The following is a 23,299-nucleotide window of genomic DNA, read 5'->3' as shown; positions in this document are numbered from 1 at the left end:
AATTTTGTATTTAGCAAATAACAATATAGAGAATAAATATAGAGAGTACTAAACTCTTTGAGTACATGAATAGCACTATTACTCTAAACACTTACATAGTACTCTAAGCTCTTTAGAGTACATGAATTAGAATTTAGAGAGTACTAAACTCTTTGACGAATTTGGTTTAAAATGTGACACTTAACTGAAATTTTAAAAACAAATTACATATTGAATCCCGTTACTAAAATTGTTACATTTTCGAATTATCATATTCGCATGCATGTGAATATACTGCTTGACAAAATGTTAACTAATAGAAGGATTTGTTTCAAAATTTGACAATAATCTGCATTTTAGGTACTAAAACTGCGTGCAAAAATTTTTTTAGCTGACTTTTTCGGTTCTGTAGTCATAGTAATCACTTGCAGGTGGATGAGCTGACAGACAAACGTCTTGAGAATGTATTTCTGCCAAAATTCGATAGAAATCTACAAATTTAGTGTAAAGTCCACGCACTAAACTTCATCTATCTAGCTCAAAGCAGTTTTGAATTATTCTGCCCACAAACAGATAGAGCGGAATTTGAAAAACGCATTTTACGTATTTAAGGATGTCTGAAAGGAAAAAATTCATCAAAATCGAGGGTTTTTTTTTTTTTTTTTTTTTTTTTTTAAGATTACAATATTTTTATGATATTTCATATATGGTAAGAAAAAAATAAGTGTTTCGAATTTAAAGAGGTTTGATACTTTCAACTTCGTCAATTTTTGATGATTACAATATCTGCTCTATCTAAACTTCAAATACGAGAAGGTAAAAATGCGTGTTTCGAGCTCAGAGAGGTTTAAAATTTTGAATTTTGACAAATTTTGATGATTATAATACCTTCTTTTTCTAAATTTCAAATACGAGGAAGTAAAAACGAATAGAAAACATCTACAGAATAAAAAGTACTTTTTTTTTAAATAAAATTATCTGTATAAAAAGATTGCAACAGATATAGGAAGTGCAGATCTTTTTTCGTTAATACTGTATTTAGTCGACTTTGACCTCAAAAACTTCTATTTTGAATATTTCTAACTTAAACCAAGTTAATTTGAATACTGGTCTATTCTGAAATGATTTTATTTGCGAGAAGAGTACCTTATATGCAGATATGTCCAAGGTTAAATTCTTTCTCACAGATGAAAATAAGAGAAATACCACAAAATATCGTTTCATGGTTGAATTTTACTTTCATTCGTCACATTGAATAAATATGAAAACTTGTTTCTTTAAAAAAGAAGAAAAGAAAATGAATAAGTGCAAGAAGAATAATTTTTTCATAAGTAAGATTCATTGTTTTCAAATAGTACTGGTATTTGTTGTTTCAAGTACTTTTAGAGAAATAATTTCTATTCACCTTTAGACTATTTTTCTAGATAATAAATTTTAAAATTTATTTATATGAATATATTTATTATAATTCTTTACATTATATATATATAAGACGTGGACAATTTTACATGTCTATCAGCATTATCAACGTCTGAACAAAATGAATAAAAAACGATTTCAAACACAACATGTTGTTAGTGTACGGAAAAAGTAGATAATTTTTTCCATTTTTATTGCATACTAATTTTTACATTATATTCATTATTAACCACCTCTGGTGGCCAACTTTTTTACTGAGAATATTAGTTGTTTTTGATTTAATTTAAACTTTCTTTGTATAAGTTGATGATAATTCTCTCAACAAAATATTCTTATGCAGCAAATTATAACAGGCATTAAAGCTTATCATTTTATAGAGTACATGAAATTTCCCAATGGAGGCGAAATCCCTGTATCATAGTGTTGTTAAATATTTTCTCTGAATAATTAATTTCTAATTGCACATTGTCTTTTGAGATAATGTAATTGCACTTTCTGATTCCTCGTGTAAATTCGATCGGTAATAAATAAAATTTTTACTCTTTAGCTCTCAACAATGGTTAAAAATTAAAAAAAAATCATGAACTTAAATATTTCCTGAAATAATGAAAGCTATTTTTTTTCCAACACTGAAATTAATTATTTAAGATTATGCAAAGAAGTATTTTAAAAAAATGACAAAATTTAGGAAATTAGCTTTGCAATTTAATTAATAAAATTAAAAATCAAACTTTTTTTAAATACTAAGTTGATGTAAAAAACTTTGTGCCAGAATATGTTCGTGTAATATCAAGGAAAATCCAATTATCCTTAACTTTTAATTAATTCATATTCTAATTAAAATTTCCAAAAATTCTCCTGCAAGTGCGCATTTCCATCTTTCCAAATATATCCATGTTCATATTGGTAGGTAGCACTTGGTCAAATGATCAATTTTGAAGAACACCAGCACACACATATAAACACACACACATTCATCTTTATTATTATTAGAGATAATATTTCTAACAGGATCATGAAATAATTTTATACCTCCAATAAAATGCCATTAAATACTTCATGAAACAAAGTTTAATTACGTAATTTGATTAATAATTTTTATTTAATTAAATAATTTGATTAAGTATATGGCGAATACATTTTAATAGTATATTTCCATCAAAGACGCACAAATATGCTAAATTTGACCCTTTTAGCATGCCATGGGTGAAGGAAAAATTGATATGTTTCATGTTTACGCTCTTTTATACAATTCATTGCATTTTTATTTAAACAGGAAATAAGGCGAATTAAATAAAAGTGTAAAAGTGTGTAATAAAGATTTTCAATAAATGTTTAAATTCAAATTTCTTATTTTTCTGCAAGTTTGTTGATGTGTGAGAAAAAGAAATATTGATAAATCGACTTTTGAAGTTGAATGACTTACACTGTTTTTTATCATCATAAATTTTTTGGAAATAATCCAGTTTCTGGGAAAGTATAAAAGAACATTTTTATTCAGTGTTTGAAAGCAGATAATAGCAATAAATTCACTAAAAAGGAAGGAAATAATCCACAGGGAGGAAACTTGGCAAGAAATTGGATAAAGTTATAATACTCTAAAAAACATTGAATAGTTTAACATAATGTATATTTTTAAGATAATATAAAGATGTGTATGTAGTGGCATGATAAAAATGAATTATTAGTTCATACATATTTAGAAATGCTATGGTATGACGGAGATATATTATTCATCGTGTTCAAAATACATGAGGACTGCATTATTATGAAGAAAATGACACCATAAGACTTATTGGAAGAAGTTTATGGACTGGAATATTTTATTTTTTTATTCATATATGAACAATAGGAAACTTAAGTGAATGACAATTAAATAAAAAAAAAGAACTAATTTGTTTAAAAAAATTTTATATTTTACACACATATATATATAACAAGCTCGAAAGTTCAAGACAATTATACAAAATATTTAATATTTTTAAAAATATGTTTTAGCCAATGCTAAATCTAAATTTTTTGGAATAAACACTGTCAATTTTAGGGTCCAAAACTGAATGAAATACTGCTTATTTCATTGAAATTCTTTTTTTACTTAAAATACAAATATTCTGGAATATTTGCCAAAAACAGAATACTCTTATTTTGAAAGCACGCGACTAAAGTGTCTCGTTTTTTAATTCTAACCAACGTGAAACTCATTTTTAGTTTTTTAAAAAACTGAAAATTGAATTTCTTTTAAAAAGGAACATAAAGCAGGAATGTCTAAATATTCACCCTAAAAAGTTGCAAATTTGCAATGCTGCTCGTCCAGCTCTTTGCCTTTAATTCCATTTCTTTTGAATGACTTGATGAATTCTTCTAATAAGAACTTCTGTTACGACAATGTTGCACTTTAGTTTCCCTTCCTGGAGAATGCGACTTAGAGACGATCGATTTTCTTCTCATTCCTGTATTGAAGAATTGATTAAGGGGCCAAAATTATAATTCCAAATTAAGTAGGACTTCTAAGGAATGTTAAGTTCTCTCTCATCAGGGAAGGAAGTTTTATAGAAGACTGTATATGAAACTTGATACATTGATTGACAAATATCCTCTTCATCCTGGCTAATACATCGAAAAGTAATTGTGATTGTCATAATTTTTGTTAATAATTTCATTTTGTTTCCTAGATGTGTATTTTTTTATGGTCCATCGAATCTTGGGGGAAAAATGGTCTAGTATTTATTTTATGAATTTTATTTTTGTATATGAGACTTTAGTTAGATTTTTAAATTTCATATAATATTTCCCAATTGTTTATTCTTTTATTCCACCATTAATGATCTTTTCTATATATGTCTTTAAATTTTTAGTAAATTTAGAAATAACAAAATAATATATTTGGTAAAAAAAAAAGATTTCTTTTAATACTTCGCTTAAACTACACGTTTCGATTAAAATAAAGCAAGAAAAGTCAGCAGAAATGATTTCTTTAAGACTTTCTTGCATAATCTCTATAAAGGTGTTATATCCATGCAAAAGATTGCTTGGGAGAGGCCATAAATGACACGAATATAAGTATTTTACTTTCAAAGTCTGAAAATCGGTACTTGTGTATTAATTGCATGGCATTGGCGAATAAGAGTAACGAAATATCGATCTTTGGAGTGAATCTAACACTTTAACTGAATCTGGTATGCGATCTCTGGAGAAAAAATATTGGCATGAGGTTAATACAAAACATTGAATATGTAGTTTGAATGTCTTTTTTCTGGCCTGTTGAAACTAATATTTGCCTAAAAACTATAAGATCACGTATCAACTTTCATTGATTTAAGTCATTGCTTTCTTGAGTTAAGGCATTTACATGCTTACGAAACTGTGGGCCAACAGACGGTGACAGATTTGGTTCAAAATTTGAAGAAAATTTATTCTTCAGATCTTTAAACTGTGAATCGAATTTTATTTGATAAAGTTCTTATGTTTTTGAAAGATCGCTTTTATACCTAAGGAAAAGTGAAGACAGACCGTCATTACGATTTATTTGGTTTCATATTTGATACGAATATGCATTTTAGATGCTGTTTGTATACCAAATTTTATTTATCTAGCTCTAAACGTTTCGTTGTTATTGTGTTCTCTTATACTCGGAAAGCCTGAATTTCGTTCAAAATTGGAACTATACTAAACATGTACTAAATTTCATCTATCTAGATCAAAGCGGCTTCGAGTTATCGTTTTCAGTGACAAACTGATAGAGTTATTGTTGTTTCTAATGGCACTTGTCCTAGACAAGCCCACAGAAGTCATTTGTGGATTAAGCCAACGATATGTCTCTGGTTTTTACAGTAGCGCCATCTAGGGCCAAGAGTACGACTTAGCTACACACACGGGGCGGACTTCATTTATACATTTCATTCACTCAACCACAGATCGTAGTTTAGACCTGAATTAGAGAACGACCCCCCCTGCTCCAGTATCCCAGTGGTATTACTCTCGTCATGGAGGGCTTTGCGACCACGACAGAATTATACGTTCGTCAGCCACCACACACGCGGGGATCTTCGGCCGGTGGTTTTCGAACGCGCAACCCATGGGACGCGAATCCAACGCCCTACAAACCAGGCTATCCCGGCCACAGAGATAGAGTAACTGACAGATATAATTCCAAAAAGCCGCTTTTAGAACTCGGAAAGGTCTGAATTATTGTGATTCGTCAAATCTTGAGTTCGAATTTTTTGTTGATTACAATACTTTCTCTTTGATCATTCTCTTCTTCATATACGAGTTAATTGTGAACAAATTTTTACGAGGAAATAGTGTGCATCTTTAATCATTTTTCTGAAGAAAGGTTTATTAGAAATGTTAGTAATTCCGAAATGTATGAAAACTACTTGAGCTGATTTTTTTACAATTCTTTTACACAATATTTCCTTTATTACTGTAGAATTTTACAGAACGGATATGTTTCTATAAATTAAACCCCTATTTTTAACAAGTTAGTGGTAAAAAAACTTATGTCGTCCTTCAAAAACTAAACAAAGACTGTAAACTATATGAAATTTTCAAAAGGAATAAAACTGAGATAAAAAGTTCAATTATGCAAAATAATACGATGCATAATTAAAAAACTTTTAATTTCTACGATTCCTTATTTGTGAGTGTTGTTGGAAATATAAAGAAAGAATTGGAAAATTTAATAGAAACCATTGTGATAAACATATTTTAATAAAAGAAAAAAATAGAACTGTCCAATGATATCATATAAAGTATTGATTTCCAGTTTGCACACAAAAATTACGACTATTTTACAAAGAAACAAAAATATATGGCTCTTCTATCAAATTAATTACTTTTTATAAATGTAAATTTAATTAAAACAGTTTTAAAAGCTTATAAAAAGTAGAATATTTTATTCTTATTTTTTTAATTATAATTTCTTATTATAAATGGTAAATCGAAGGTAAATTTAATTAATTATGTAAATGGCAATTCAGTTCTGAAAATATAAAAATAAAGCATTTCATAAAAATCACTTAAATAAAAATATGAAAATTCGAATCCATCAGGAATTGGGTAAAAAAATTGATTACGAACATGCAACATATCAAATTAAAAGAAATTACAAATAAAAATCATCCTCAATCAAAGATTTGAAGGATTATTATTATGTGTGGATTGTGTGTGTGTGTGTGTGTGTGTGTGTGTGTGTGTGTGTAAGCATATAATTCTTAAAAGCAGAAGGCAGGTTTGAAGACATTGAAGACAATAGATTTGAATTGAAGAAGAAGATTTTAATATCCATCCTGGGAAGGCATAATTATTTACAAACAGAGACGCGGACAAGACCCATCCGCCATAGCTTGACTCAAAAGCAGAAGTGAGAAAACAGCGAAATAAACTATCCCTGGTCTTATTTATCATGAGATTTCCCACACGTGTCGATTCAATACACGTCTTGACCTTTGACAAAGGCAATGGAAGGATCATTTTCACTTGGTACGTGGAACAGATGGGAGAAGGAAACAAGAGAACACTTTAGAATGACCGCGACACGAGTCGAATTAAGCAAAAATTTAGGAAATTAATTTGGATTATATTTTAATATATATATATATACTTTTTCTGTAATAAATTCTTGAAATATGCAATACAGTATATAAAAATATATAAACTACCAGTACAGAGCCTTCTATTTTAATTCGACACTTTACCGGCAACATTCACATTCTACATGGCTTGAGATAAATGGAAGGCTTGGTACTCAATAAAAAGTGAGAAAATACTTATAATAATAAAGAGTTTTGGTATAAAAACTTTGTGGGCAAAGAAATGAATTCGTAGAAGTCCGGCATATATATATATATATATATATATATATATATATATATATATATATATATATATATATTCGCCGGTCCTGATAAAATTAGTAAAATTTTCTCTCCAAGACAAAGAGAAAGTCAATATCAACTTTTCAAAATTCGGAATTGAATTTATATAACGGAACTTTTGAACGAATGTTGGTTTTGGAATCCAGGGACCATGATCGGTGAAGAACTGAAGAAAGCTTCCAGAAGTCAACCATTGCAATAGATAGTCTTCGTATAGGAATCTATCTAATTACGATTTCAGTCCAAAAATAGTTCTTAATTGCTTAGAAAAAACACAAATTTTTGTATTATTTTGTCTAATAGTTTTTTCCACCCACAAAATATATTTTTCTTTAAAATAATGACAAGGTTAAGGAGCGGATATTCTTTTACTCAATCATTTCACTTACTCTTCCTCTTCCTCTTCAGTTATTCGTACCACTTGAATTGTTTCGTGTCCAAAAAACACTCGTACAACATGAACTTGAGGGAATAATTGGTACTCGGTTATTTCAGTAATAGACATTCACCAATCGTATTGTTAAGACATGCATGCTTTTAATGATTCATCATGGGTATTATCTATCACACAAGCCACTAACCTGTCTTCTTTAATATCTCACCACATTACTATCCTCTTCTTTCATATCACCTTTCTCCTTGAAGTATTCTTGTGAATGAATGAATGAATGAACGGCCGTGAATGACTCGCTTTGCGAATGAATATGAATAAACTTTTGTTCCAAACGATTTTATTGCCAATAAAATCCTTCCAAGATTGCAAAATCAAATCGTTCCTGATGAACTCGTTTACGCTTCCTGAATGCGGGAGAGTTCAAAAGAAGTTTCACACAGTCGCTGGAATTTACAAGTCGAGAAAAATTGATAAATAAAGCTTTAAAACAAGCGGCATTTGTGTTGATGTCATTGTTTAAAAACAGAGATATGCAACAAAATGAAAATATTGATGTGACATTAAACAACGATAAAACGAGAATAAAGAATTTCTGTAGAAGAATTCAAAACATTTACTGAAATTTTTACAATTCCATTTTCTAAATAATAAAATTCTGGATTTCAATTGTGATGGCGTACTTCATTAAGACTTAATAATCAGAGATGGATTGCATTTTTATAACAATTATCGTTGTTCATAAACATAAAATAAATACTGGAGATAACGAACATATTTCACATTTAATTTAACTAATAATCCTAACCATTTACAAACCAAATCAGTGGCAAGCATGGAACTGAAGAAAGAATGAATAATGCAGAATTCTTAATGAATAATGCACGATCAAAAGGATTTTTTAATATGCGTTGTAATTGATTTATTTTTTGATTGAAATATAGCCAACTAGAAATAGAAACTTTCTTTCGGATTATAAATAAGGACTAAGCTAAAGCATGACAATAAATAAATGATTCAATTTCTTGAGTTCAAATAATCGATTTTTTTAAGTTAAACACCTGACTTTAAATAATCAAATCTTAGATAACATATATAAAATTAATAAATTCATTTAAAAAGATTTCTTATAAGATGATAAATAGTATAAGTTATTTTACAGAAACCAAAAATTTAATTTTTTTCCGACATATAGCTTATTTTTCAAAAAGATAAGACGACGAAACAAATGGCTTTTACTTATTTCTCAAACTCGTTTTCGAGTTTGAGAGGTATTTCAAAGTTGAGAGTAGGGTAAATAATCCAGTATGCATAAGAAATTAATCTGTCTTGGCATTTTAAGTTGCAGTGTATTTAAATGACAGGTTACAATTTCTCTGCTATGCAGCTTCTCATCCTCGTACTCGTATTGTTCCCTAATGAGACTGTGTCGCTCAGTATGGTACTTCATTTAAATAAATTTGAATTTACGAAATTCGTTTCGGATCCCTTTCAGACAACTGATAATATCTATCAGTTTTCTCATTGAAGCTAAACTTTTTGTAAGTGCTAATTAGAACAGTTTCTTTTAAAAGATTGATATAAACAATAAATAAATCTTCATCGGATTGTTTTTAAACATTATTACATTAGTATTTTTTCATTTTAATGTAACTGATAGTAAACAATGGATTTTGAGAGTATAAATATATAGGAATAAATTGGTTTTTAAACCCTCTCATTTTACCCAACGTAAATTTTTTCTCAGCATAACATTTGCTGAACATTAAATGGATTTTGAAGACTTCAAACTAGAATCTTGAAACACGAGACAAGGACCTCTAGCGCCAATGCGAAAAACCGCCAATATATTTAATAGGAATAATTATGCATCATAATATATATAGTCGATAATACTTTTTAAAGAAAATATGGATTTATATCAATCTGCTCAATGTTCATTAAATATTTTGAAATAATTCTTAGATGCAGTTGATATTCTGTTTAAAAACATTTCGGAACTTAATTTCCTAAATTAGTATAATCATAAATAAAAACTTTGAATGAAAGCGATAGATTTTGGAGCTTACTAGTAACATAAAAACGTTAAAAAGAAGAAGAAAAAGAAGAAAAAGAAAAAAAAAAAAGGCTGACTTTTGAAACATTAGCAGATGTATACGAATACCTTAAATTAGATAGAAAATGTAACATTCTAACCTCATAACAATTGTGTTCGGCAATTTAGTACAAAGTGACAAATGCTTGCTAAGTTTTTCGACACAAATTGCAAGTATGATTTTGATAAAAAAAAAAAAATGCTATCGCTGTTCCAAAAGTAGGGCAGAGGGCCCTTGACGGTGGGCAACCCTTACATAAATCAATCTCTTCCCGCAGAATCTTTTTTGGATGCCGATTCTTCGAAGTGATTCACGTTTAAGACACTCTCTTTAATTTCTTACGAAGTCCCATTGTAAGACTTCCGAGGCCTATAAACCAAAGATACGTATGACCCCGAATATGACAGCAGCTAAACCATAAATATGCTACGGCATAAAACAAGTGAAAGTAGTAGTTATTCATTGAAGGCCGATGGAAACGATGCCCATTTAGAAACCAGGGGAATAATTCGCAAGAAATAAAAATAAACCCTCTTTTTTTTTTGCTGACTTTTTGTTTTGTGTTGTGAAGCACCTCAAAATAACTGCATGAATTACAATGGTGCTGAATGTATATACTGTGCTGGAATTCTATTCGTTCAGGTATTTTAATTTTCACGTCATATATAAAGGGGGACTCAAAACTGAGAAGAGCATCAGTTCCTTGCATCTTGTGATCAGGATTGGATCGTGGATAGAAGATCCCACTGAAAAATACATCCTTTAGTAAAAATGTTGTTGGTAAGTGAATATGAATGCAAAAGCTTAGTTCTGAATTTCTTTTTCAAATTTTTGATCAAAAACTGCTTCTTGCAGTTTTAAAGAGGACCTTTGAAATTGCAAAAAGTAATTTCCTTAAAGAAAAATAATTTAAAAAGTATTTCAGACGAAGACGATTGAAATTTTACTAAATTAAAAACTAATTAATAAATTAATTTTACTAAAAATAATTATTAATTTAAAGAGTGATAGTTAATTTTTATTTACCCTTTCGTAAATATAAATTGATTAAAGATTTTAATAATTTTTATTTGTTTGAATAGTTTGATTATTTATTAAAATATGTTTAATTAAAGGAAATTATTTTAATTAATTCTTTAAAAATTTTTTTGTCCAAAAACTGCTTATTGCAGTTTGAAAGTGAACTTTTGACATTGCAAAGAGTAATTTCCTTAAATGAAAATAATTAAAAAGTATTTTAAATGAAGTTCGTTCTAATTTTACTAAATAAAAATAAACTCCTTTAAAATTAATTAATTAATGGTAAAAAGGTTTAATTAATTTTTATTTACATACTTGTTAATATAAATTAATTAATGGTCCTATTAATTTTAATGGTTTGATTATTTATGAAAAATCTATTTTTTTTTAAAAATGGTATTAATTAATCAATTAAGTTTAATTATAAGAATTTTCTCTTGATTGATCTTTGAAATAAATATAATTTAAATTAATGAACAATGAGCAAATTTAAATTAATAATCTCTCATTAATTTTAACAAATTTCAAAACTTTTTCTTAAAGTGAAAAGATTTTGTGTACTCTTTGAATAGTTTTATATTAGGATACTAATTAAATGTATAGTTATTAATTATTACTTGAGAGATGGAATTATGAATTATAATTAATTATATGATTATAGCTTGTGTATGTATTAAATAATAAATAGATAAAGGGTCAAGCAATTGAAACTATTGCAAGTTTCGTTTTCGAAAAATGTTTGCTATATTTAAAATTATTACCAAAGACATAAAGTTAATAAATCATCACTAATTTTGGTATAGTATTTATTTAATTAGCATTTTAGTTGAGTTTAAATACAGAAAATAAGCTACGTGTAAGATAACATGCATTTTATTTCCGAATATAATTGAGTTCAGATGAGTTATTTAATCATCTTAAAATGCATTGCTGAATTTTAAAAACACATTTAATTTTAATCAATGTAATTGTGAGATGACTCATACTGGAAGTTCCGAACAACGAATAAAACTTATCGACTTCATATATTCAAAAGATTTTACAAATCGTGAAATTTGCGTAAGCTTTGAAGCTAATAAATTATAATGAATAATACGATAAATTAATTTTGGTAATGATCTTAAAGTACTTTGATAAAGAATCTTTTTACAGTAATTGAATGTGGGATTTAAGTGAAATATTTGACTATAAGATAATACTTGATAGCAGAGCTGTTTCATGCAGTTTTGAGAAGTAACTTTTTCCTCCGAAGTTGTTAAAATAAAGTCAATTTTGAGTCCAAAAATAATTTGAAATCTTTGTGAAAATAGAATATTTTGAAAGTAAAACATTACATTATCATATTAATTTCATTCTTATAGAATTTCTATTTGAAAGTTTATTTCTTTACAATGTGATGTAATTATTCGACTTAATACAATAAATTATAATGTAGGATAATAAAACGAATGAAAAGATTTTTTTTAGTGTATTAACGATTGCAAACAAAAATATTATTACTAAAATGAAGTTTTTGATTGTAATAAATTACTTGAAGGTCAGTCGTACTTTAGCTCATAATTGTAATGGTTAAGGTGATATTAAAAAAGTGAAAGACATGTAGTTATTAGGATTATCTATGTTCTTCATATTTATATAAAAGTTTTGATTTTCATTTTCAATTTCAAATTCATTTCGCTGGTATTTCTTTAAAAAAAGTAATATTACCAGTGAAAGCAATTTGGAACTTTCTAGCTGTCTTAAAAATTCATTTTAATAGATAATGAATTTATCCCAGAAAATAATTTATCCCACTAATTAAGAAATTTATAGAAATTTATCCCATTAATTAAGAAATTTATAGAAATTTATCCCACTAATTAAGAATTGAAAGGTTAAAAATTTGCAACTTACTTATTTTTATGAATAAAATTTGTTCATTTCTATTTGATATGATTCAAGTGTTCTTAAAAAAAAATTCAAAGAAACCAAACATTTTCCTAATTGAGGTCAATATTTAACATTAAAAAAGTTTGAAACCGTCAGCAAAAAACTTAATGAAATAGAACAAGCTAAGTAATTGAACGAAAAGGTTTTGAATTTTGAAGAAATAATAGTATGCATGCACTATAACCACCAGAGAGCTTTTCTTCCCTTGATTGCCAGATTTATGATATCTCTCAGGATTCATTTAAGAACTATAAACGTTTTGAAGAAATGCATCACATATAATTTAGTAGAATTAAAATTTTTATTAAATTCAGCAATTTTTTATATCAGTAACTGCATAGAAAAAAAGTGAATTTAGAAGTTCAAAATACGAGCAATTAATTTGGAAGATAAATCAGAGTTCATTGCCACTCTGAAAAGTTATTGGTAAAAAATCCGCTCTGAAACCTACAGTTTAATTTTTTAGTTTGGTTTTCTAGTTAACTGAGCTTTTTTATATATAAAAGTTTAAACTATGCGGAAATTGTTAAGCTTTTCTATCTTAGCAGCAGAGAGCGAATTATCTGTATATACCTTAAATTATTAAGTATTATATTTGAATATAGAAAAATCTGCTGAGAATTTTCTTCTACATAAGTGTTTCCAATTTTACTTGCTGTAATCCTTGTAACTGCAATGTTGAAATTATCAAAAAATTGAAATAAAACAAGAGAACGAATGACCCTAGTCTGTGCCGATAATTGCATGAATTTATATAGAAATATTTCATTGAAAATTTCATAATAATTGCTTTAAATATTTAATTAAAATAGGTATAAAATATTGTTCTTATTATCTAAAATTTACGTTTCTCATTTTTCAATGTAATAATTGGTGTAAATTCTTTAATCGTTTTCAAGAATAAAATCCATTTTCTTTTAACGAAATGAAATTTTGAAGTTGAAAAATGCAGAAATGTTTCTACACAATTATTTATATTAAATTTTCCTCTCATTTCTAAATTTATATTCTTAATAATTAAATGAATAATTTACAATAAAATTAAATTTCTTAATATTTTTACAATTATTAAATATTTTTTTTAAAATTAGCCATATCATCTAAAGAAATAATCAACATAAAAGCTGAAAATAATTTTAAGAAATAAACATTTGGCAACCATGTCTCTTTGATTTCAGGTTTTCTTCTTGAGTGCCTTATTTCTTTTGGCTGCTGCCGATACGAGTGAAGGCGAAGCACAAAGATCAGATAGAATTGAAACTGAGGACAACAGAGACGATCCTGTAGCCTACGAAAGTTTTGGATCTCCTGTATATGGTCCCAGCGCTGCTGCAGTTGCCAAATCTGGAGGTCTACCACCTCCCGGAAAATCCGCTTACTCTGTGCCAGCTCAACCCCCTCTGCCAGCCATTCCAGCAGGTTACGCAGGCTACTTAAATGGTTTAGGCTATGCCAACCCTTATGCATTTAATCGCTTTGGTGTAATGCCCTATGCTGCTCCTTATGGCTACGGAGCTCCTTATGGTTATGGAGCTTACGGTGCATTCCCATACGGTGGTCTTGGCTACACAGGAGCCCTAGCTGGTGGTCTTGGATACCCAGCTGGTTTGCCTTTTAGCCCATTTATGGGAAGAGCGTCATTTAATGTTTTGGGATACCCTGGTCCTGCTGGTTTGGGATACAGGTTTGGTGGTGCCGCCCCTGCTGGTCTTAGAGGACTTCCTTTGCCTGCTCCACTGCCTCCACCTGCCGCAGCAGTTGCAGGACCAGCAGCTCCAGTTCCACCACCACCACCTCCAGCTCCAGTTGTCAGAGCTCCAGTTGGAACTACTGTTGGCAAGGATGGTACTCTTCGTTATGCTTACGCCCCATTACAAGGACAAAAAGTTCCAGGATACTAAAAAATTTCTCTTGTTTGCTGAGATGAAAAGTGAGTACTGAATATAGCAAGTTTTTAACAATTCAAAATATACTGTAATGAATTAAAGCAATTTTCATTAGCAAGAAATTGAATTCTGATGACAAACATAAATCACCCAATGATTTTCTAAGATTTTATTATCTAACATTCCTATCCATTATACGGTGCTGAGCAGAGTACTTGTAGTTTTTCAAATCGAATCAAACTTCATTCGTTAGTTTTTCAAATTGGATCAAACTGCATTCATTTATCAAACAGTCTTCTATGTTTCCAGTATGATAATTAGCGTTTGAATTATAAAATAAATATATTGAAATCATAGCAATAATTCATAAAGTATTTCTTATAGCTCTGTTGTTGCGAATAAGATAGTTCCATTTCTAGGCACTGACTATCTTGAAATTTTTTGAATGTATCTATTTATTGTATATAAGAAATAAGTTATCAATATAAATAAACAGTTCAGAATTTCTTTCTCACTTTCCTTTCTCACCATCCTTTCAGAAATAACAAATTTTAACTTGGATCTACAACATTTATAAAATGTTTATCTTTACAATTTTACTTATAAAAATAGAATTTTTTCTGAATTATTAAACAAAATGTATATTTAGAGATTCTATAGATGAAAGAAGACGATATGAAGGAAAATACATATATTGATACTTCTTCACTTTTTTTTCGTTAAATCTTATATTTTTAAAACGATTTAAATATTGCAATTATTATTATAAAATACAGTTAAGAAGCTGTTAGATTCACTATGTATTTTGAAAGTGTTTCATATAATTAAAAGTTTCTTATAATTAATCGTAACTTAAAAAGAGCCCAATTTGAAAAACATAGTAGAAAATTTGGCAAATTTGAGTGTTTCTGAGTTTTTGAACACTAGTCATATTTTTTGGTTGAAATAGAACAGCTCATTATTTCTTAACTTGCATAACATTTATAAATAACAGAAGCAAATCAACCGAATGTGGTATTTACTAATAACAAAATAATGGAATTTAATTTAAAATAATTATTAAATTTATTGTATTAAGGTTAGGTAAATTAATATCCCTCTGGATTACTATAGGAGAGATATTTTGGGACTGATCCTGAACTTTTGAGTCGACCTTAGATGACGAGGACAACTTCTGAGTCTCTAAAAATTCTTTGAACTTTTTATAGCGCACAAACAAATGTTTTAAGCCATTGCTGCACTGCAGAATTTATTTGACTTTTACTGAGAAAGTTATATTGGAATGATAATGTAGTATGTTTTTAGCTGTGAATATTTTAGTTGATATTAAAAATTACAAAATTGTTTTTTTCTCTTTAGGGTTAAAAAGTTGAAAGATAGATCATCTTTGCTGAAGAAAGAAGTATGAAACATTTTGCCTGCTTTGACTGGAACTCATGTATGAATGGCTTTGATCTTGAGAGAGTTCTCTATAATTTATAAAGGAATATTGCTTTTAATGTAAATTTCAGGTTTTAGATTTCATTTTCACAGCTTAACTCTGTCTTATCCTCAGGAAATGTTCACATTCTATTTTAGTGCTCAATGTGTTTCATTCAATAATGCTTTATTTCATTCATTGATATATATATGTATATATATGCATATATAATTCTCTTTTTTTAAAGTCTATTTGAATAGTTTTACAAAATTTATGCTGTTTCCAAAATGCCTGTAAAAATATTTTTGTATTTTGTTAATTATTTTTTACTGATGTGTTCAAATAAAAAATGTTGATACACTCTAGTGTTCTTTTGTAGAAATATTTTTGTTTTTCAAAATTCTTAGTTAAATCTGGGTTAAATTTGAAATATACAAGATTTGGATAAGAATTTCAAGATTTAAGTATCATTTTAAAGAGGTAGAAAGAAAGATATTTAAGTTCAAATTAAAATACCTTTATAGGTTTTAAAAATTATTCCAAAACACTTATGGTAATTTAATTTTCTTTTTCTTTAAAAACGTCACAATTATATTGTTGATCTTGTGTTTAGAGGAAATAGAAATATTATATTTCAAAATCTCTCTTTTTTTAAACCTTTTAATTTTCTTGTTTGATTGCAACATTTTATAGATTATTATTTATAAGATGGTGTTGATTGTACTAAATTAAATTAAGTCAGATGCCATTTTGCGCGTATGTAAAACCAGTGCTGGATTAATGTCAGGGTTAGATTAGAATAATATTTAAAAAATTAACATCTAATGAACTTATAAATATTAAGTATATTGTAGTTACAGATGTTATTCATATTTAATGCGGGCCAAAACAATTTTGCAAGACTTTTTTAATGCAATACTAAAGAATTTTTTTGCAATACTGATACAATTTTATATAACCCTAATAATTTTTTATACAGTTTTTAAGCTAAATATTCAATATTTTTTTAAGTGAAAGAGAAATTAAAGTCAGTTTGTAATTACGGGTGAATTGGATATGTTATTTTGAATTATGATGTTTTTCTCTTATATTTTAAAAGTTTGAGAGCGAATTAAAAATGATTAATTCTAAACTCAAAATAATATTTCTTAATATCTATTCATAAATATCCATAAAATGTATTAATAATCATTGAATAATAAAAAACAATCTATAATGGAAATAGAAATATAATTAATTATTTAATTTATTAATATTATATTAATGAATAAAATGTTGACGGAAATCATTTGAATTCAATTAATTGAAGATTGCTCTCTCATTTAGACACGTGAAGTAACGATAAAAAACATTCTTTCCTTCCGACAACAATGTTTTCTGTAAACACTCCTATTGAGGATTTGAAGCATGAGAACTGATACGTCATGTTATTTTTATCTAATGAAATCAACTAGCATCTGTAGATTTCTCTTGGAAATAAGATAAATAAAAGTGATATAAGATTCAACAACGAGGAAGGAAATCCTTTCAAGCAATTTCTTTCAAGTGCCTGAAAAAAATGGGTTGTTATCTGTTCCTGACATTATTGATTGCCGTGGGAGTTGCGGCAGACGATGCCTTGCTGGAAGCCCCCCGCGAGCCTCGAGATCGTTTTCGCTTGATGATCTCAAATGTTAACGAACAAAGAGTTCAGGATGAGATAGAAGATTTCACCAACTATGGCTGCGAAAGGATGATCGTGATCAGGAATAAAGCAAAGGAGGCATTTCAGCTGACTTGCGAATCCTTCCATGATAACCCCAGAAACATTAAAATCCAGCCAGACAGTGCTTTTCTGTTCACCTTCCGACCTCAAAAGAACGGCACGACAAAGTTCTGGTGCACAGTGGATTACAAGATGCAATTTGCCCGCTTTGACGTTTATAACGAAGCTTTGTCTTACATGTGCCCTCGGGAGATAAGTGAGGTTCATCAATATACCATCAACCACGAAGGTGTGTTTGTAGATGCAGCGAAGGGAAATGAAGGTACTAAAATAAGAGCTCTTTTCAAGGGACACAACAAGTTCATCTTGTGGGAAGAGTTCAACAATGGCGAAACTGATGGATTATTGTATTCTGGTCTTGTAGATGGTGGCATGTGTTCCGATATCCCAGAACAGTTCAATGACAAACCAGCCGCTGTAACGATATGCTATAATCATTGCGTTCATCTGTATGAACATTATGGATGTAGGGGAGAAGTACAGACTGTTCAAGCAAATGATGACTGTATCGATGTAGGACTTAACGTGAACGTTACTGGTAAGCTAAGTGCTATTAAAGGATGTTAAAAGGCAACAAGATGTTGAGGAATTAATAAAATGGTATATTTTTAATAAATAGCAACAGATATTTTGGTAAAGATTTCGAAACTATCATTGAGGAAAACGTTTGCATTCAGCATAATGGTAATTTTCAACATATATTAAAAATTCGATATTTAAACTTTAAATTAGTGTGCTAAAATATTTAAAGACTAAAATACTTTTGTCTCATTTCAATAATTTTTCATGTTTTCTTAAAATTTCAGTTGATTGTTTATTTATAGAAAATGGTTCAAATTTCACAAATTTATCAAAAAAAGTTTTTTTTTAAAGAATAATTTTGTCAGAATAAAGTTTAGCAATAAGAAAAACGTGTGCAGCATTTTGTTCAATGAGGAGAACTTCAAGACTCATGCATTTTAAGAGCAAGTTCCGGTACAGAAACACGCAATTTTAAAAATTAAATTAGCATTTTTAGAATTTGCAAAGCATAGCAATATTATTAAAAATATTTGCTTTTTTAAAAATAATCTAAACAAAATGTGAAATGTTTTGGTAAAAATTACCCGCAAAATGTTTTTCTGTATTAATTTGGAAACTATTTATCAAATAGTAAAATTTCTGTCAAAAATTCCTAAATTTTTAGATATTCTTTTAAATATTTCGAAGTGTTTAATTGATTTCAAATTTTGGAATATTTTTAAGAAAAACAATTTGCCTTCTTTATCTTAGTCTTTTCTTTATGTATTTTTAATGAAAACAAATCTTAAACCACTCTAATAGGTGGGAGTTTCTTGAGCTTTGCTGAGTTATTATCTTAGAGTGCCTACTTGAAAACTAATTTTTTTATAATATTACCTTAAATTGAACTGAAAATTACCTTAAAATAAAAATTAAAATTTGGAATCGGATCTCCAAACGTTATCAAATTTATTCGAAAAATAACACAAATCCATAGATATTAATAAGCATTTAGGCTCGGTTTTAATTTCTGTTATTGTAGAAATTATCAAAAGATTGATTTCTTTCAGTTATAGAATTTTCGCATTTTTAGAACATCTAAACGTTTGTTTGTACTTTTTCGCAAAAAAAGTCAAAGATTTGGAAGTAGAGGCTAGGAGGTGCATTTTTATAAAGTTAGCTTGATACTGAAGTATCAATGTGTTTAAATATATATCAATCTAAAAGCATTTTCTGGAAGTATTAAACTGATATCCTTTTAATAATAAATCTATACTATCAAAACGTAATATCTGTCAATTACTTAAAAATATATATATTGTTAAATTTTGTAAAATTATATTCTAAATTAAATTTATATAAGGAAGGAAGGATATTTGAGATCTCAAATCATTTGGGGATCAGGATATTTGGGATCTAAAATCATTTGGGGAACAAGATATTTGGGGATCTAAAATCATTACATCATCCAAATCACTCTTTTATTTTTGAAAATTAATTAACATTAGTAGATGTGAAATTAAAAATGACGATTGAATTAATTTTCACCAAATACAAGATGTAAGCTTTTTGTGCGGAGTTAAAAACTTGATTTACATCATTTTTATTAATTATTTTCAAATTTTCTGACCCTATAATGATATAAATAGATTAAAACTTAATCTTTTATGAATTAATTACTCAGTTCTACACAACATACTTTTCTGTATGAAAATCTAACTTATTTACTTGATTGAAAAGTTTTTACTGTTTTAATATGATCAATACATATATTTCCAAGAAAATACCAGTTGTGAAAAGGTTAAAATCATTTGTCATGAATTATGGAAATATTGCACTCAAAGCTGCCGGTATCATTTCTGAATTCCAAATAGTACAGAAAGAGCGTTAGGTTAGAGATACGATCTCTTATAACTTTGAAATAGACAAATAGACTCTTAATTGGAATGTTATACATAACAAATTAAGAATTCAGTATTTTGAGCAGGTTCGCAAAGCTCATCGGAATCTGGTGATTGGACTGAAACAGTGGAAAATGCAATATATATATAGTCCTAAAATCGAATTATTAAATAGGATTTTATCTATAAAATTCTAGTATATTTTTAAGATATAATTTCAACTCCGTGATTGATTTGACATTTTTATTTATTGGATAAATACAATATAATTTAGTAAAAATTCTAAATTTATTTGACAATTTGTACAAGCAAAATACAATCTTCTAGTAATATTAATTAATTTTAAAATACTTGACAAGTTTAATGTAATTAGCTATATATTACAGAAATAAAACAGGGTAATATAACCACCAAAATTATAAAGAATTTATTGATACCTAAGGATTTATTACATGATATTCTTATATAAAGTGGATTAAATAAATTAAGAATTTATTGATTAATTGTACTCAGTTAGAATTCACAAACGATGTCACTTATTAATTAAATCTACATTTTACAGAAGCATATGTTTGTTGAAATGGAGCCTATAAAACCTGAATAAACAAAAAGTGAATACTAAAAATCAGACAAATTTAGAAGGAAAGAGACACTTAATTAACCAGAATTTCAACCTTCGCAGAAATTTGATTATTTTAAATATTTAATTTTGCATTTTGAACAGACGTACACTTACTGGAGGGAAGTCAAATAGTTTTCAAAATCAAAGAAAATTAAGAGAGTAAAAAAGCAACAATAAATATTTCAACTTTCATATAAATTTAAATTTTTTTCATACAGAATATATTCAGATATCGACGAATATGAAAATGTAATCATTAGAAATGAAAGTTTATTATTCAAAAGTTTAACGCAGAGGGATAATATCTTTAAAAAAAGGAGAGAGTAGTGTCTTTTTAAAGAATTGAAACTTTTTTGTTTCGGAAAGTAAAGTAAGATTTGATTATTTGAACATCAAAGAATTATTACATTGTTAGAACACAAATGAATTTCGAAAACAGACAGCAGTATCATCATTACAGAATGATTATCAATTGCGTGACGTGGTGCAATAAGTGAATGAAATTATTTTCTTTCAAAGATACGATTTCACGAAAATTCGAAAGTTCCCGGCATACTGACCCTGAAAAAGAGATTTTGTAACGAGTGCAAAACTATCAATTTTACTCCAATTCAAATGGTTGAGTGAGCACACAAGTTTATTTTTTGCCAACAGTTTCAGTTTCTAATTCTTTCGATCCACTTTCTTGTTTTATGAGATAATAGAGACAGATTTATTCCATTTGAAAAATAAGCTTTAATTTTATACATAAATTAGGTATATTGAGTAAATAAAGATATTGATTATGTTTATATTTCATTGTGTAGTTGTAAAATCCTTGCCTGTCTCAAAAATAATTGAAGAGTTGAATGACTGAAGTTGAAAAGTAGTATTTTCCAAGAAATACTACGGAATCTTTGGAATATTAAATTCACATTAATTTCTAAATAAAAAAAAAGAATGTAGTAACACTGAGGTTGATAAACAGTAAGTATTTCATAGAAGTGAAAATATTGACTTCCATAAGAAATATTTAATTTTATGAATCTTGTTTGTCTTTACTCTATATAATAAAGTAAAACCTTACTGGTAATACTTAAGTAACATATTATTAAATAAGTGTAGATTATTTCTTCGGAAATTTTAAAAAAAAATCTTTATGATAATAAGATTTCGCAAATCTTTTAACAGAATAAACTGAAACGAAAAACTAAAAGATTATTTAGAAAAATATAAACATTGTTAATTTCACATGAGACGTGAATATTTTTTTGGTGATTTAATAGGAAAATCATTTTCAATCAACACAACTTTCTAATTTAGTTATTATAGACATAAAATATTTCACCTGATTGGTTTTCCAGTAGATACACCTGCTAGTTTGTTATTTTCTTTTCAATTATAGTAAGAACTCAAATGAAATATTTAACAAAGATACATTAAATGTAAGCGTTATATTCAATCTAGACTAGCTGGAAGACAAAGGTAGATTCCTTTGCATCTAAGTTACTATCAGGCAACAAAAATTGTTGATGTTCGAAACAGTCAAAATTAGGGCTTGACAATTAATTTTCATTCTCTAAATTCTAAGATATTGCAGTTATCGGAAAACTTTAATTACAAAGTTTGTCTTAATGAGGCCCTAGTTTGACTAATTGGATTTATTTTTTTTATCTTCAATATTAAGAAAGTGATAAGGAAATGAAAATTTCCACCCCCTTTTGAGCTAGATGGGTCATTTTTATGAATGATGCCATATTTATGAACTCCTCTACATTTCTAACAACATATTCAAGACAGTTGAAATCCAAACAAAATTACTCTAGTCATATATATATATATATATATATATATATATATATATATATATATATATATATATATATATATATATATATATATATATATATATATATATATATATATATATATATATATATATATATATATATATATATATATATATAAAATAAAAAGTGCAAAAAAGACAAATAAATTTTTAAAATTAAATTTGATAACTAAGTCGGACGAAATTTATTCCAAAATGTCTTCAGAGATACAAGCAGAAACCTAAAAAATTTTAAATAAGCTTCAGCTGAATAATTCGATCAGAAATTAAATGTACAGACAAAATTCAAATCATATTTAATGCACATTGAAGTAGGGAAAGAAACATGAAATATTTTGAAACTTCTATCAATCTTCTTGCAACAGACACTACGGCTTTGATTCAAACAGAGTTGGTGCCAAAAGTTTTCTATAATAAAAATATTGACATTCTCATTTATACTGTTACTGTTAACAAAATTTTCAAATAACAAAATTTTCTTAAGGATTGATGAAAACAGTTATTGTTAACATCAGACGTAGTTTATCATGACCAAAGTTCTGTAGTTTCAATTGCTTGCAGCAAGTTTTTCATTTGAAGGGTGAGATATATTTTATGTTCTAGGATTTTCTTTCTGAATTTATTCCAAGAACTAGATTAGATGAATTGGGTCATAATTTTTTAAAA

The 23,299-nt window shown here is 27.7% G+C and overlaps 1 protein-coding gene across 1 annotated transcript; it reads left to right on the top strand.

The window, feature by feature from the left end:
- The first annotated feature begins 10,366 nt into the window (after window positions 1-10,366).
- LOC129971300 (formin-2-like) lies at window positions 10,367-16,329 on the top strand. Its single transcript, XM_056084930.1, has 3 exons — window positions 10,367-10,541; window positions 13,889-14,640; window positions 15,956-16,329. Exons 1-2 carry the CDS (start codon window positions 10,533-10,535, stop codon window positions 14,609-14,611), a joined length of 732 nt encoding a protein of 243 aa, XP_055940905.1. The 5' UTR covers window positions 10,367-10,532; the 3' UTR covers window positions 14,612-14,640; window positions 15,956-16,329.
- The last annotated feature ends 6,970 nt before the right edge of the window (window positions 16,330-23,299 follow it).

This window comes from Argiope bruennichi, chromosome 1 (genome assembly GCF_947563725.1).
Source record: "Argiope bruennichi chromosome 1, qqArgBrue1.1, whole genome shotgun sequence".
Lineage (NCBI taxonomy): Eukaryota > Metazoa > Arthropoda > Arachnida > Araneae > Araneidae > Argiope > Argiope bruennichi.
This window is presented reverse-complemented; position numbering and strand designations above follow the sequence as displayed.